Raw genomic sequence first — 18362 nt, 5'->3', positions numbered from 1 at the left:
TATGTTTCAGGAAGTTTCTTCAAGGAGACCTTTCTAGTGAAATCTAGTGGAATTTCTAGTGGAATCTCCTTTGAAGTTAATAATCCACTCCTAGCCAGGAATCACATGGCTTTCACGGAGGAAGGGACCTTTGTGATCTCACTAGAGAGGGCAGCCGGGAGAGTGGTCAGGAATGATGAGAAGGGAGAAGAGTAAGAAGCTGCCATGTACCATCCTAGATAAGGGTCAGGAACCAGGTCCCCATGAGGAAAGTGACTGTGAGAAAATTCTGAAACAAAGAATTAATAACAATGTTGAAATGTATTGATGGTCTCAATTACTATCTTACTATATGATGAAATGCAAATTTATATCTCCAGCCTGAATTCTCTGAATTCAAGACCTGTATTTCCAACTGCCTTCCAGACATATCCATTCATCGGTCTCACTAGCATTTCAAACTACATGTGTACAAACTGGAATTCCTGTTTACTCCTTTAATTTTGCTTTACTTCTGAATTTTATTCTTTCCCTATTGAATGGCCTTAGCTTCCTTGTAAAAAATCAACCGAGCATAGATATATGGGTTTATTTCTGGACTGTCAATTTTATTCCATTTACCTATATGTCTATTCTCATGTTAGTATCACATTGTCATGATTACTTTTGCTTTCTAGTAAATTTTGAGATCTGAGCTCTCCAACTTTGTTCTTCTTTTTCAAAATATTTTGGCTATTCTGGGTCTTATGAGTTTCCATATAGATTTTAAGATCAGCTTGTCAGTTTCCCTGAAGAAACCAGTGATATTCTGATACGGATTGTGTTGAGTCTGCAGATCAATTTTGGGAGAAACTCCCATCTTAAAAACATGAAGCCTGACCAATGAACATATCTTTCCACTTAGATCTCGTTTAATTTCTCCCAACAATGTTTTGTAGTTTTCATATTACAAGTTTTCTACTTGTTCTCTTAAAATTTATTTCTTAGTATGTTTTTCTTCTTGATGTTATTGTAAGTGGAATTGTTTTCTTAATTTTATTTTTGCATTGTTCATTGAAGTGTACAGAAATACAATAGATTTTTTTCACTTTGAACACGTACTCTGCAAACTTGATGAACTCATTTATTAGTTATAACAGTTTTTTTTCTTTTGAGGATTCTTTAGGCTTTTCTATGTAAAAGATTATACGACAAACAGATAAAGATAATTTTACTTTCTTTCCAATCTTTTCTATCATTAATTTTTTATATCATTCATTCTTGCTTAATTGCCCCACTAGAACCTCCAGTAAATGTTGAATAGAAGTGGTGAGAATGGAAATTTTTTTCTTGTTCCTGATATTAGGGGGAAAGCATCCAATCATTCACCACTGAGTATGATATCAGCTGTGGGTTTTCATAGATGCCTTGTATTAGACTGAAAAATTTCCTTCTATTCCTAGTTTGTTGAATGTTTTTATCATGCAGTGGTGTTTGATTTTGTCAAATGCTTTTTCTACATCATCTATTGAGATGATCATATGGTTTTAAATTTTTTTATTCTATTGGTATGGTGTATTATATTAATTGATTTTCAGATGTTAAACCAAACCTTGCATTCCTGGGAAAAATAATTTCCCCTTGGTAATTCTTTTTTATATGTTTCTGGATTTGGTTTGCTAGTACTTTTGGAGGGTTTTTGGATCCACATTCACAATATATTGGTCTGAAGTTTTATTTTCTTGTGGTGCCTTTGTTTGGTTTCCATAGAAGGGCAATGCTGGCCTCATACAATAAGTTGGGAAGTATTCCTTCGTCTTCTATTTTTGAGGAGTTTGTGAAAAATTGGCAATAATTCTTTAAATGTTTTGGTAGAATTCACCAGTGAAACATGTAGGCGTAGGTTTTTCTTTGTGGATAATTTTTTAATTATGAATTAAATCTCTTCACTGGTTATACATGTATTCAAGCTGTCTATTTCTTCTTGACTCAGTTTCATCACTTTGTATATTTTTAGGGAATTTGTCTGTTTCATCCAAATTTTCTAATTGATTGGCACATAATTGTTCATTCCTTTATAACCCATTTTATTTCTGTAAGGTTTGTAGTAATGTTCCCTCTTTCATTTCTGATTTTAGTAATTTTGGTGTTTTTTTTTACTAGGTCAATTTAGTGGGCAGTTTGTCAATTTTCTTGACCTTTTCAAAGAACCAAATTTAGTTTTGCTGATTTTCTCAAATTGTTTATATATTCTCTACTTCATTCATTTTCACTGTAATCTTTATTATTTCCTTTTTTCCTGCTTATTTTAGGATTAATTTGCTCTTTTTTCCAGTGTCTTAAGTGGAAGTTAGGTCATTGATTTGAGTTTTTTCTTCTTTTAAACATGGGTATTTACAGCTAGAAATTTCCCTTTGAGCACGGCTTTAACTTCTTCAATAAGTTCTCATATGTTGTATTTTAATTTTCATTCACTTTTACGTATTTTCTAATTTCTCTTGTGATTTCTTCTTGTCCCATTTTTTGTTGAAGAGCATGAAGTATAATTTCCACTTATTTGTAAATTTTTCAGTTTTCCTTCCGGTATTGATTTCTAGTTTTATTCCAATGTGATCAGAGAAGGTATTTTGTATGATTTTAATGGTTTTAAATTTACTGAGGCTTGTGTTTTGGTCTAACATATCATCTGTACAGGACAATGTTCTACATGCACCTGAGAAGTATGTGTAGTCTTCTTTTGTTGAGTGAAGTGTTCCATAGATATCTGTTAGGTCTAGTTGGCTTATAATGCTGTTCATGTCTTCCTTTCCTAATTGCTCTTGTTGTCCAGTCGTTCTGTCCATTACTGAAAGTGAAGTATTGAAGTCTCCAACTATGATTATTTCAGTTGTGGTTTTCTCCCTGCATTTTTGTCAGTGTTTTTGCTTCATCCATTTTGGGGCCCTGCTGTTAGGTTGTCTTATATTCCTGGTAGAGTAACCCTTCTATCACTATAAATTATCTCTCTCTATTCCTAGTAATACTTTTTATTTTAAAAGTATTATTTTAATGTGTTTTGTTGCCTGGTATTAGCATAGCCACCCTGGCTATCTTATGGTCATTGTTTGCATGATGTATATTTTTTCCATCTTTTTACTTTCAGTCTATTTGTATCTTTGAGTACACAGTGACATCTTGTTTTTTTTTTTTTTTTTTTTTTTTTTTTTTTTTTTTTTTATGCGTTACGCGGGCCTCTCACTGTTGTGGCCTCTCCAGTTGCGGAGGACAGGCTCCGGACGCGCAGGCTCAGCGGCCATGGCTCACGGGCCCAGCCGCTCCGCGGCATGTGGGATCCTCCCAGGACCGGGGCACGAACCCGCGTCCCCTGCATCGGCAGGCGGACTCTCAAACCACTGCGCCACCAGGGAAGCCCGACATCTTGTTTTTTATCTTTGCAATTTGATTAGATTGTTTAATCTATTCACATTTAATATTATTGATATAATTAGATTTATATCTGCCATTTTGCTTTTATTTTCTACAGGTCTCATATCTTTTTTAGTTCCTTTTTCCCTCCTTAATGCTTTCTTTTGCTTTAGTGAAGAATTTCCAGTGTACATTTTAAATTTCTTTTATGAGGTTTTACTTCATTTAATAAAGTTATTTCCTTAGTGGTTGCTATAGAGCATACAATATATATTTTTTAACTTAACATAATCTGCTTCAAAGTTTATATATAAATGTATATTATATTTCTATATGTTATAAGCCCAGCCATACAATTATATATATACATATATATATATATACACACACAGCTTTATACAGTTAATTTTAATTAATTTAAAAATCAGTTAAGAGAACAAATACACATTTATACTATCTTTTATAATTACATAATTACATTTACTGGTACTCTCTTTTTATGTGGATTCAAAATTTCAAATAACTGTCTGGGGTTACTTGCTGAAGCCTGAAGAATTTTCTTTAGTACTTCTTGTAAGGAAGATGCTAACAACAAATTCTCTGTTTTTGTTTATCTGGGAATGTCTTTATTTTGCCTTCATTTTTGAAAGATAGCTTTGTGCAATATAGGATTCTTGGTTGAGAGTTTTTTCTTTAAGCACTCTGAAGATGTTCCCACTACTTTCTGGCCTAACTGGTTTGGCTGACTTCCAGTCTTGTCCCCCTCTAATCCAGTCACACTGCTGCCAGAGTGATATTTTAATAACACAAATCTTAATGGGTTACTTCCTTGTTTAAGACATTTAGAGATATCCCTCTTTTCTATAAATTAACACTGATCTCCCTAGAAAGGCATAGGCCCTCCATGATCTCCATCCTTGGACCAAATCTCTCATTCTAGCCCACGTTCTAATCATACTGAACTGCTTGAGGTTTTCCTCCTATACACAGGCTTTTTTATGCATCAGTGTTTTTGCTTCAACTGCTCTCTCTGCCTGGAAGCGCCCTTCCCCTCCTGTTTGGGAAACTCCTACTCAACTCTCAAGATGAAGCTCAGTCACTGCTTCCTCTAAGAACTCTTTCTTGACAATTTTGCTAGAATTGGCCAATTCCTCTTTGTTTTGCCCCATTGATCCCTGTGCAGTCTTTTACGAGGCCACCTGGATTGCTCTTAATTACTTATCTATACATTTAGCCTCAACTGTAAGACTTGTTGAGGGCATTAATAACACCCAATATGAACTGAGTACTTACTATAGGACAGGCATTTCACATTTTTCTCATTCATTTCCACAACTCAATGAAGTAGTTACTATTTCTGCCTCCATTCTGAAAATGATTAAACTAAAACAGAAAGGTGATCCAGGTTGCCAGATGACTGCTGTTAGAGTTGACATTAACACTCTCTTACTCTTGTCTACACTCTTATAAACAGCAAACTTTGTGCCTTCTCATGTGTCAAGGTCCTAGTACAGATCCTGACATGTAATCATGCCCAATATATGTATGTTGAATGTGGTAGTTTGGCAATACATTAAAAAAAAAAAAGATTAAAAAACCAAGATTTTGAACTCCACCCATCTTTTAAATTTTTATTACTTATTATTTATTTCTCTATGGTGACTAACTATAAAATCCTTAAATAAACAGATCCAGTTCCAGTATTCTTGGGGTATCTAGGAAGGAAAGAATTTAGAAGACTGTATCCTATTTTGCATCAATCATGCCTCCATATATATAGAAAGAGTGATTTAGGAGTGGAAAAGTGCTGGAACCTGTAGATTTGTAAGTCACTTTACACAAAATTTAGAAAACACTGACCATGTCAAAGAATGATGGAGTTGATAGCGCCTCCCTGTCCCCCCACCCCCACCCCCACCCCCACCCCACCCAGTTCTCAGGAACTACTTGGTGTAATCACTGCTCTGGTATTAGTAGGCAAGGGAGAACATCTATTGGGAGAAATTAACCATAGGTAGTGGAAGTAATGTAAAGAAAAAAACTGGCTGGATCATTTAGGCCTTCTAGGAAAAGAAAAGGAAGGAATGAAAGCAAACAAATGTATGGGGAAGTAGCCCTTGTTAGTAAAGTTTAACCAGTATGTCACTTGGTAATGTAGCATATGATGGCATCAGCATGGCAGAACCCCCTTTTGGATTTCACTTTGTAGTTCTGTGAGCTGCTCCTCTGTAAGTTACTATCAATATTACACTGACATGTGGGTTCTTACTCTTACAACCTGAATCAACCTAGTCCCAAGCCAACACTCAAACCTCAGTGGAGGAATTCTTCAGTAGTTTTCTCATGCCATTTCATTCACTAAAACGGGTCCCCAGCCCTAGGGGTTCATGGAGAATTTCCCTGACAACCTGCACATCCAGAGACTTTTCTTCCCTTGGCACATTATTTGTGTCACAGACTGAACTAGCATGAGGACCAAAGAAGAACCTGAGGAATGACTAAGGAAAATAAATCCTAACACAATGTCAATGGGTGTCAATAGTAAAATTATTCGTCTGTAACCTGAGGCTTCTGTATTTTTTGAGTGTGTCCATGTGCTTTACCTATAGAACTTCATTGCTTCCTTTGCTTTTTCCTTCCAGCCCTCTTTCTTCCTATTTAGAACAGGATGTAATGGCTGAGGCGCCATTGACCACCTTGAATCCTGTGGCAACTATGAGAGTGGAAGCTACCTGTTAATACTAGAGCAAAATGTCAGAAGGAACTTGGGTCCCTAATGGCCATGGACCCACCTTACCAGCTCTAAATCTGATAAACTTCAGACATTTTACATATATGAGAAAGAAAGACCCTTATGTGTTTAAGTCACAGTTATTACTAGGTCTCTCTTACTAGCAGCTGAACATAATTTCTAACCAATATAGGCTTTACAAGACAATAAGATGTCATACTCATGTGTGAAATGTGTGGAATTCAGGGGGATTTATTAATAAAGATGATATGTTAGCTTTTCCTGAATTTTTTTTTTTTTTTTTTGCGGTATGCGGGCCTCTCACTGTTGTGGCCTCTCCCGTTGTGGAGCACAGGCTCCGGACGCACAGGCTCAGCGGCCATGGCTCACAGGCCCAGCCGCTCCGCAGCATGTGGGATCTTCCTGGACCGGGGCACGAACTTGTGTCCCCTGCATCGGCAGGCGGACTGTCAACCACTGCGCCACCAGGGAAGCCCTTTCCTGAACTTTTGAGGTTATTTGAAAATAACCTTTTCAAGGTTATTTGTCTTATTCCTTAGTATGTAAACTAGTGTCTGTGTTGGAGAGTATGAAGTAGAAGACTCTGATTGCTGAAATGACTGTCTCTGCCTTGCCAAAAGCAGAGATTTCAGTGCAATTTCAGGGCCCTTCAGTATTGAAAAAGGAAATCCCCTTTGACCAGCTCTTTGACTGGATTGCTATTTATAAGAATACTGAAGTTTAAGCAATCATTTGTTAATTATCACAACTTTTAAAGCAATTATTTGCTAATTACCATATAAGTTCCTACTGTTACTGAACAGTCACTCTTTTTGAGCACCTATTATATGCCAGGCACTGTGCTAGGTATGTACATGTATTATATCACTTAATACTCTCAATAACCTGGGGAGGTTAATATCAAAAGTGCCTACTGCAGTTTCTTTTCCTTTCCAGCAAAAGGAGCTCTTTAATATTTGTATTAGTGTCCTAGGCCAACTTTTTAATGAATTTGTTTTATCTAGATTACTAAAGACTTTTCCTTAATAGACACTCACAGAGGTTCAGTTGGAAAGGTTCAAAATTATTTCCTCAGGGGGATAAGGCATCATTAAAATCAGGGACCCTCCCCTCCCCATCCCTAAATTTATGGAGTATTATAAACCTCTCACCAGGCCCCTTGTGTTAGCCGTTAAGCCTCAGTCCTGCCTGGTTGGAGGTCCATGCTTTACTGCGGGTGCTGGTGGGTGGTAGATTAGTCCAAAGACCAGGCGATGAATGGAGAATAGAAATAATAAGAGAGTGGATAATCCCCCCAAGGAGAATCGGGCTATGAACAGGCTTTGACAAATAACCAAATAATCATAACTCATACTCTCACACACCTGCTCATACACGCATCTCTGGATGCCATTCTCTGAAAACCTAAAATGGGAGTTGGATTTCTCAATATCTATCTTCCTGTATGTCAACATGGTGATTACAGCCACCTTACCTTAAAGAAAGACTTTGGAGAATATGCCCAGCAGATATTAGGGACTTAATAAAGAAATAAGTATTGCTATTTCATAAAGGAAGTTCTGAAAGAAAATTTGCTGGCTTAGTGGTTTAAACATTGGACTGGAAGTGACAACTCATGACAGCAAGTAATACTTTGAGCAATGCTACCAGGGCTCTCAGTGGCCCAGAAAAGTCAGCAGGGTCCACATTTTGACATTCATTTTTATGAAATAAATTTTTCTTTTCATGAAGTATATCTGTGCTTCAGTTATATTACTTTCTCAGCTCTAAATTGAAGAAGATGACAGATATTTATTTATAAATTTATTTTATGCCACAGAAATGGTTATTAAAATAGAAAATAGAATGAAAACCTTTGGACCAAAGCTGGGTCCTCTGCCAACCAGACCCTAATAGGGACCTAAAGTGTTTAGCACAGTCACCTGTTTAGAGTCTGTTTTGGTTTCTTTCCTATAGTTCAGAAAAACAAGCAATGCCAAAGTGAGAACTGTGAATAAAGAAGGAGCAGAGGCAGCGCTTGACAAAGAGCTGCACTCAGTTCTCTAACATGAGTCAATTAAAGTGGTAAGATGAGGCAGGAGAGATGAGGTGTGACCCTGTGTGCAGTGATTGGATCTGCTTACAATAACCTCCTACAAGACGGGCATGGAAATGATATGTAATCCTCCTTGGATAAGAAGAATCTTCATGTTCTGGGTTAAAGGACTTAGCAATAAGGCCTTTGCCTTTCAGTAAAAATTTCCTTCAAGGAGCCCCATAGTCATGACCACATTCATTTTGCACAAAATCACAGACTATGCTGGAATGCATAGATACTCAAGAGGAAATCAGTTCTTCTTTCAGGCATTCCCATTGGGTAATTATATACTGGGAGTGCTACATCCACTCTTTTAGGCCACTGGGGGTCCAGTTAATGAGTGATTTGAAAGCTTTGGATGATTCATGTGCTAAAGACCAAGCAATGGGATTATTGAATGAATGTTTCACTTATTTGGACGGTTCAGTACCTTGAAGACAGTATCAACCATCAGTAAATGACACCCCAGTGGCTGAGAAGAGTCAATGGGCCTATAGCAAACTTGCCTTGCATTCTTTTCTGCAAAAGGATTTTTCCTTCTCACTGAATACATCTGGACAATCAAAAGGAGAAAAGCCATACCTGTAGTATTCATCTCCCACAAAGAAAAGGGTCTTCTGTGCATCCTTGAGATAGACGGCAGCATCTATTCGCTGCACGTATCTTGGGAACCCAAAGTCATAAATAGTCCGAGGAGTACCTTGCATTTGGAATCCTCTTGTTATCCAGTAGTGGGGTCCTGGAAACAGAAATTAAAATTTACAAAAACTCTGTACCATTTAGTGATGCTCTTTACTCATGAGGATTTCTATGCAGGATCACAAATAGGGCTAGTTTATCGGATATTTACCATGGCTAAAACCTAGTAGGAGATAAAAGCCTCTATTCAATTCAGTAAAAGACTTAAAACTTGCTCTGGAGGCAAAATCCCTAGTGATGCCTTAAGAAAGCAAGAATATTGATACAATTATGTTTTAAATTTAACACATTCAATTTTTCCAAGATAACTTTCATCTGTATAATCTCATTTCAGTCTCATATATGTATGAGAGACAAGGGGCAAGCAACTCACAAAAGCTGATTCTTGCTTAAATTGGCACTAACCTTCTACCCTTAGCCCTCAGCATCAAGAAAATACAAGCTAAAACTGATAGTTATCACTTATTGGACAACTTCCATTGGCTAGCCATTGTCATATCTTCAAGGTTGTTATTATTATAATTATTTTGCACAGAAAGAAATGAAGACTGAGAGCAGTTAGATAACTTCCCGAGTCACTCAAATAGGAAAGGTCTGGAGCCAGAGACATATTGTGTGCGTCCACCTCCTGAAGTTGCAGGTGTCTCTCCTCTCCCAGCTGCTTGTATTGTTCTCCTGAGGGTTCCATGCTGATTTTTGTGAATTAGAGGCTCTCAGAAGAGTATACCATGTCACTCAGAGCAGAGGTCCAGGGGACAGGGACTAGGTTTCTACCTCCCTGGACACTGTCACTTATCACAGTGCCTCACTAGATGACATCTTTGGCTCTGAGAAGAGTTTGATAGTCATTGTCACTCCTGTCATGGTCACAGGACAGAAGAGGGGTTTTTCATCCCCAATCTGAGGAGGAGTGACTGGAACATGCTCTGTGATAGTTAACAAATGCTGACAGTACTAGGTGTTCCAAACACACCAGGCACTGTACCCTGCCACTTCTTTCTTTGAGGGTTCTTTAGGGTACCTTTAAAGAAGTAAGCTGTGCCCCTCTCAGCCACTTCATAAGCTGCATCCACATTGGACATAAGCTGGGGAAAGGAGCTGGTGATGGTGTTGGGCTGGATCCCTGACATCAAGTGAACCTGCCGACGCCAGAAAATCCTATTGGGCAATGGAAAAGAAATCAAGATCAAGGGTTGACTTAGATCTTCAATTGAACCTGGGCTGAAATATACTGCAAACCACACTTCAGAGCCATTTCTAAATGCCTCTTGCTCTTGCCTTGTTTTTAAGGAGAACATAATTTTTTTTAACATATCTGGGACAGTCATAGTCTAACCAAGTTTGTTTTATTTATTTATTTTTGATTTTTTTAAACATCTTTATTGGAGTATAATTGCTTTACAATGGTGTGTTAGTTTCTGCTTTATAACAAAGTGAATCAGTTATACATATACATATGTTCCCATATCTCTTCCCTCTTGCGTCTCCCTCCCTCCCACCCTCCCTATCCTACCCCTCTAGGTGGTCTCAGAGCACCGAGCTGATCTCCCTGCACTATGTGGCTGCTTCCCACTAGCTATCTATTTTACGTTTGGTAGTGTATATATGTCCATGCCACTCTCTCACTTTGTCACAGCTTACCCTTCCCCCTCCCCATATCCTTTCTTGACTTTAGTAAACAATTTCTTCTCCCTTTTCATTCTTTTAGTATCTCTGTAATCCTCTCTCCTTCATTTATTTAAGGATGTTCAAAACATGAAAGGATAGCAAGTGTTGACATCAATAATTTATACACTTAAGCTGTGCACCTTCCTATTCCAAGTATCATTTGCTACAAATTTCACTTTCCACTTCTGATCTTTTAAAAATTAAAATCTCATAAAGATAAATACCATCCAGGTGCACTTTATGGATATTATATAAATGAGCCAAACTTTTGTGGTTGGAAGAGGCTAATTATTTCCTGTAAAAACAGCAAAACCATTAACAATTATAAATGATGTTGCCTATGTATTTACCTACTGAAAATGTTTATATCTTTGGACCTAATGGCTACTTCAGAGAAACTCTGGTACACACACATTAAGATTTATCAGCTCAACCACCTGTCTATCCAGTATTATTTACATAAAATTGTGGGAGTATACAAGAGGGTACTGGGCTGAAACCTTCAATGCAAATGAAGTCCACTTTGAATTTTGGAGAAGAAAATCATTCTTATAAAATACAAATAGTTTACTTGACTCCACAGAAGCTAGAATCAACTCATAAAATTATTTGCAGACAGGGAAATTGTAATAAAGTTCTGACATTTAATTTTCCATATAGTAAGTTTAGGCACTCCTCAAATCTTATGTTGAGTTTTAGTTAATTTAACAAATATTTATGGAGCACCTATCAGCAGGCACTGAGGTAGACGTCAAGGATGAAACACTGAACAAGACTCAGGCTCTGCCCTCAAGAAGCTATAATCTAGAGCATTCATGGAAGATGGCGGAAGAGTAAGACACGGAGATCGCCTTCCTCCCCACGGATACACCAGAAAAACATCCACACGTGGAACAACTCCTACAGAACTCCTACTGAAGGCTGGCAGAAGACCTCAGACCTCCCAAAAGGCAAGAAACTCCCTACGTACCTGGGTAGGGCAAAAGAAAAAACAGAGACAAAAGAATAAGGACGGCACCTGCACCAGTGGGAGGGAGCTGTGAAGGAGGAAAAGTTTCCACACACTAGGAAGCCCCTCCGCGGGCGGAGACTGCGGGAGGCAGAGGGGGGAGTTTCGGGACCGCGGAGTAGTGCACAGCGACGGGTGCGGAGGGCAAAGCGGGGAGATTGCTGCACAGACAATCGGTGCCGACCAGCACTCACCAACCCGAGAGGCTTGTCTGCTCACCCGCCGGGGCGGGCGGGGCTGCGAGCTGAGGCTCGGGTTTCGGTTTCGGACGGAGCGCAGGGAGAGGACTGGGGTTGGCGGCTTGAACATAGCCTGAAGGGGTTAGTGCACCACGACTAGCCGGGAGGGAGTTCGGGGAAAAGCCTGCACCTGCCGAAGAGGCAAGAGACTTTTTCTTCCCTCTTTGTTTCCTGGTGCGCGAGGAGAGGGGTTTAAGAGCGCTGCTTAAAGGATCTCCAGAGACGGGCGCGAGCCGGGTTAAAAGCGCGAACCCCAGAAACGGGCGCGAGCCGCGGCTAAAAGCGTGAACCCCAGAGACGGGCGCGAGTCGCGGCTAAAAGCGCGAACCCCAGAGACGGGCGCGAGCCGCGGCTGAAAGTGCGAACCCCAGAGACGGGCGCGAGCCGCGGCTGAAAGTGCAAACCCCAGAGACGGGCGCGAGCCACGGCTAAAACCGCGGACCCCAGAGACGGGCGGGAGACGCTAAGGCTGCTGCTGCCGCCACCAAGTGGCCTGTGTGCGAGCACAGGTCACTCTCCACACCCCTCTTCCGCGGAGCCTGTGCAGCCCGCCACTGCCAGGTTCCCGGGATCCAGGGACAACTTCCCCGGGACAACGCACGGCGGGCCTCAGGCTGGTGCAGCGTCACGCTGGCCTCTGCCGCAACGTCACGCTGCCTCTGCCGCCGCAGGCCCGCCCCGCACGCAGTGCCCCTCCTTCCCCCATCCCCCAACCCCCGGCCTGAGTGAGCCGGAGGCCCCGAATCAGCGGCTCCTTTAACCCCGTCCTGTCTGAGCGAAAAAACAGATGCCCTCCAGCGACCTACACGCAGAGGCAGGGCCAAATCCAAAGCTGAGCTCCTGTGAGCTGTGAGAACAAAGAAGAGAAAGGGAAATCTCTCCCAGCAGCCACAGAAGCAGCGGATTAAAGCTCCACAATCAACTTGATATACCCTGCATCTGTGGAATACCTGAATAGACAAGGAATGATCCCAAATTGAAGAGGTGGACTTTAGGAGTGAGATCTATGATTTTTTTCCCTTTTCCTCTTTTTGTGAATGTGTACGTGTATGCTTCTGTGTGAGATCTTGTCTGTATACTCTTGCTTCCACCATTTGTCCTAGGGCTCTATCCGTCCATGATTATTTTTAAAAAATTCTTTTTCTTAATAATTAAGTTTAATTGTAATAACTTTATTATACTTTACCTTCGTTCTTTCTTTCTTTCCTTCCTGCCTTCCCTCCTTTAGACAACGAATCACCCCAAATTGAGGAGGTGGTCTCTGAGAGCAAGATTTATGATTTTTCCCCCTTTACCTCTTTTTGTGAAGGTGTATGTGTATGCTTCTGTGTAAGATTTTCTCTGTATAGCTTTGCTTCCAACATTTGTCCTAAGGTTCTATCCGTCCCTTTTTTTTTTCTAAATATTTTTTAATTCAATAACTATATTATACTTTATTTTATTTTTACTGTATCATCTTTCTTTCTGTCTTTTATCCTTCTTACCCTCCTTCCTTCCTTCCTCCCTCCCTCCCTCCCTCCCTCCTTTCTTTCCTTCTTTGCTTCTTTCTTCCTTCCTTCCTTTCCTCCTTTCCTTCTTTCTTTACTCATACTTCTACTAATTCTCCCTACTTTTTCTCCCTTTTATTCTGAGCTGTGTGGATGAAAGGCTCTTGGTGCTCCAGCCAGGAGTCAGGGCTCTGCCTCTGAGGTAGGAGAGCCAACTTCAGGACACTGGTCAACAAGAGACCTCCCAGCTCCACATAATATTAAACGGTGGAAATCTCCCAGAGACCTCCATCTTAACACCAGCACCCAGCTTCACTCAACGACCAGCAAGCCACAGTGCTGGACAACCTATGCCAAACAACTAGCAAAACAGGAACACAACCCCACCCATTAGCAGAGAGGCTGCCTAAAATCATAATAAGGCCACAGACACCCCAAAACACACCACCAGACGTAAACCTGCCCACTAGAGAGACAAGATCCAGCCTCATCCAGCACAACACAGGCACTAGTCCCCTCCACCAGGAAGCCTACACAACCCACTGAAACAACCTTAGCCACTGGAGACAGACATCAAAAACAACGGGAACTACGAAAGTGAAGCCTGCAAAAAGGAGACCCCAAACACAGTAAGATAAGCAAAATGAGAAGACAGAAAAACACACAGCAGATGAAGGAGCAAGATAAAAACCCACCAGACCTAACAAATGAAGAGGAAATAGGCAATCTACCTGAAAAAGAATTCAGAATAATGATAGTAAGGATGATCCGAAATCTTGGAAGTAGAATGGACAAAATGCAAGAAACAGTTAACAAGGACCTACAAGAACTAAAGATGAAACAAGCAACGATGAACAGCGCAATAAATGAAATTAAAACCACTCTAGATAGGATCAATAGCAGAATAACTGAGGCAGAAGAACGGATAAGTGACCTGGAAGATAAAGTAGTGGAAATAACTACTGCAGAGCAGAATAAAGAAAAAAGAATGAAAAGAACTGAGGACAGTCTCAGAGACCTCTGGGACAATATGAAACGCACCAACATTCGAATTATAGGGATTCCAGAAGAAGAAGAAAGAAAGAAAGGGACTGAGAAAATATTTGAAGAGATTATAGTTGAAAACTTCCCTAATATGGGAAAGGAAATAGTTAATCAAGTCCAGGAAGCACAGAGAGTCCCATACAGGATAAATACAAGGAGAAACACGCCAAGACACATATTAATCAAACTGTCAAAAATTAAATACAAAGAAAGCATATTAAAAGCAGCAAGGGAAAAACAACAAATAACACACAAGGGAATCCCCATAAGGTTAACAGCTGATCTCTCAGCAGAAACCCTACAAGCCAGAAGGGAGTGGCAGGACATACTGAAAGTGATGAAGGAGAAAAGCCTGCAACCAAGACTACTCTACCCAGCAAGGATCTCATTCACATTTGATGGAGAAATTAAAACCTTTACAGACAAGCAAAAGCTGAGAGAGTTCAGCACCACCAAACCAGCTTTACAACAAATGCTAAAGGAACTTCTCTAGACACGAAACACAAGAGAAGGAAACGACCTATAGTAGCGAACCCAAAACAATATATAAAATGGGAATAGGAACATACATATCGATAATTACCTTAAATGTAAATGGACTAAATGCTCCCACCAAAAGACACAGATTGGCTGAATGGATACAAAAACAAGACCCTTATATATGCTGTCTACAAGAGACCCACTTCAGACCTAGAGACACATACAGACTGAAAGTAAGGGGATGGAAAAAGATATTCCATGCAAATGGAAACCAAAAGAAAGCTGGAGTAGCAATTCTCATATCAGACAAAATAGACTTTAAAATAAGGACTATTAAAAGGGACAAAGAAGGACACTACATAATGATCAAGGGATCGATCCAAGAAGAAGATATAACAATTGTAAATATTTATGCACCCAACATAGGAGCACCTCAATACATAAGGCAAATACTAACAACCATAAAAGGGGAGATCAACAGTAACACATTCATAGTAGGGGACTTTAACACCCCACTTTCACCCATGGACAGATCATCCAAAATGAAAATAAATAAGGAAACACAAGCTTTAAATGATACATTAGACAAGATGGACTTAATTGATATTTATAGGACACTCCATCCAAAAACAACAGAATATACATTTTTCTCAAGTGCTCATGGAACATTCTCCAGGATAGATCATATCTTGGGTCACAAATCAAGCCTTGGTAAATTTAAAAAACTGAAATTGTATCAAGTATCTTTTCTGACCACAACTCCATGAGACTAGATATCAATTACAGGAAAAGATCTGTAAAAAATACAAACACATGGAGGCTAAACAATACACTACTTAATAATGAAGTGATCACTGAAGAAATCAAAAAGGAAATAAAAAAATACCTAGAAACAAATGACAATGGAGACACAACGACCCAAAACCTGTGGGATGCAGCAAAAGCAGTTCTAAGGGGGAAGTTTATAGCAATACAAGCCCACCTTAAGAAGCAGGAAACATCTCGAATAAACAACCTAACCTTGCACCTCAAGCAATTAGAGAAAGAAGAACAAAAAAACCCCAAAGCTAGCAGAAGGAAAGAAATCATAAAAATCAGATCAGAAATAAATGAAAAAGAAATGAAGGAGACGATAGCAAAGATCAATAAAACTAAAAGCTGGTTCTTTGAGAAGATAAACAAAATAGATAAACCGCTAGCCAGACTCATCAAGAAAAAAAGGGAGAAGACTCAAATCAATAGAATTAGAAATGAAAAAGGAGAAGTAACAACTGACACTGCAGAAATAAAAAAAATCATGAGAGATTACTACAAGCAACTCTATGCCAATAAAATGGACAATCTGGAAGAAATGGACAAATTCTTAGAAATGCACAACCTGCCAAGACTGAATCAGGAAGAAATAGAAAATATGAACAGGCCAATCACAAGCACTGAAATTGAAACTGTGATTAAAAACCTTCCAACAAACAAAAGCCCAGGACCAGATGGCTTCACAGGTGAATTCTATCAAACGTTTGAGAAGAGCTAACACCTATCCTTCTCGAACTCTTCCAAAATATAGCAGAGGGAGGAACACTCCCAAATTCCTTCTATGAGGCCACCATCACCTTGATACCAAAACCAGACAAGGATGTCACAAAGAAAGAAAACTACAGGCCAATATCACTGATGAACATAGATGCAAAAATCCTCAACAAAATACTAGCAAACAGAATCCAACAGCACATTAAAAGGATCATACACCATGATCAAGTGGGGTTTATTCCAGGAATGCAAGGATTCTTCAATATACGCAAATCTATCAATGTGATAAACCATATTAACAAATTGAAGGAGAAAAACCATATGATCATCTCAATAGATGCAGAGAAAGCTTTCGACAAAATTCAACACCCATTTATGATAAAAACCCTCCAGAAAGTAGGCATAGAGGGAACTTTCCTCAACATAATAAAGGCCATATATGACAAGCCCACAGCAAACATCATCCTCAATGGTGAAAAACTGAAAGCATTTCCACTAAGATCAGGAACAAGACAAGGTTGCCCACTCTCACCACTCTTATTCAACATAGTTTTGGAAGTTTTAGCCACAGCAATCAGAGAAGAAAAGGAAATAAAAGGAATCCACATTGGAAAAGAAGAAGTAAAGCTGTCACTGTTTGCAGATGACATGATACTATACATAGAGAATCCTAAAGATGCCACCAGAAAACTACTAGAGCCAATCAATGAATTTGGTAAAGTAGCAGGATACAAAATTAATGCACAGAAATCTCTGGCATTCCTATATACTAATGATGAAAAATCTGAAAGTGAAATCAAGAAAACACTCCCATTTACCACTGCAACAAAAAGAATAAAATATCTAGGAATAAACCTACCTAAGGAGACGAAAGACCTGTATGCAGAAAATTATAAGACACTGATGAAAGAAATTAAAGATGATACAAGTAGATGGAGAGATATACCATGTTCTTGGATGGGAAGAATCAACATTGTGAAAATGACTCTACTACCCAAAGCAATCTACAGATTCAATGCAATCCCTATCAAACTACCACTGGCATTTTTCACAGAACTAGAACAAAAAATTTCGCAATTTGTATGGAAACACAAAAGACCCCGAATAGCCAAAGCAATCTTGAGAATGAAAAAAGGAGCTGGAGGAATCAGGCTCCCTGACTTCAGACTATATTACAAAGCAACAGTAATCAAGACAGTATGGTACTGGCACAAAAACAGAAAGATAGATCAGTGGAACAGGATAGAAAGCCCAGAGATAAACCCACGCACATATGGACACCTTATTTTGATAAAGGAGGCAGGAATGTACAGTGGAGAAAGGAGAGCCTCTTCAATAAATGGTGCTGGGAAAACTGGACAGGTACATGTAAAAGTATGAGATTAGATCACTCCCTAACACCATACACAAAAATAAGCTCAAAATGGATTAAAGACCTAAATGTAAGGCCAGAAACTATCAAACTCTTAGAAGAAAACATAGGAAGAACACTCTATGACATAAATCACAGCAAGATCCTTTCTGACCCACCTCCCAGAGTAATGGAAATAAAAACAAAAATAAACAAATGGGACCTAATGAAACTTCAGAGCTTTTGCACAGCAAAGGAAACCATAACCAAGACCAAAAGACAACCCTCAGAATGGGAGAAAACATTTGCAAATGAAGCAACTGACAAAGGATTAATCTCCAAAATTTACAAGCAGCTCATGCAGCTCAATAACAAAAAAACAAACAACCCCACCCAAAAATGGGCAGAAGACCTAAATAGACATTTCTCCAAAGAAGATATACAGAATGCCAACAAACACATGAAAGAATGCTCAACATCATTAATCATTAGAGAAATGCAAATCAAAACTACAATGAGATATCATCTCACACCAGTCAGAATGGCCATCATCAAAAAATCTAGGGCTTCCCTGGTGGCGCAGTGGTTGAGAGTCCGCCTGCCGATGCAGGGGACACGGGTTCGTGCCCCGGTACGGGAAGATCCCACGTGCCGTGGAGTGGCTGG

General features: G+C 39.5%; 1 protein-coding gene across 1 annotated transcript in view; it reads right to left on the bottom strand.

Annotated features, from left to right (window-relative positions):
* The window catches only part of MMP20 (matrix metallopeptidase 20), a 58822-nt gene that overhangs the window by 6219 nt on the left and 34241 nt on the right, over positions 1-18362 (bottom strand). Inside the window, exons 7-8 of the mRNA XM_032640453.1 lie at positions 9913-10049; positions 8775-8931 (exon numbers count right to left, since the gene is read on the bottom strand). Of these exons, the coding sequence (XP_032496344.1) occupies positions 8775-8931; positions 9913-10049 (294 nt within the window). The remainder of the gene's footprint in view (positions 1-8774; positions 8932-9912; positions 10050-18362) is intronic.

This window comes from Phocoena sinus, chromosome 8 (assembly GCF_008692025.1).
Source record: "Phocoena sinus isolate mPhoSin1 chromosome 8, mPhoSin1.pri, whole genome shotgun sequence".
NCBI lineage: Eukaryota > Metazoa > Chordata > Mammalia > Artiodactyla > Phocoenidae > Phocoena > Phocoena sinus.
This window is presented reverse-complemented; position numbering and strand designations above follow the sequence as displayed.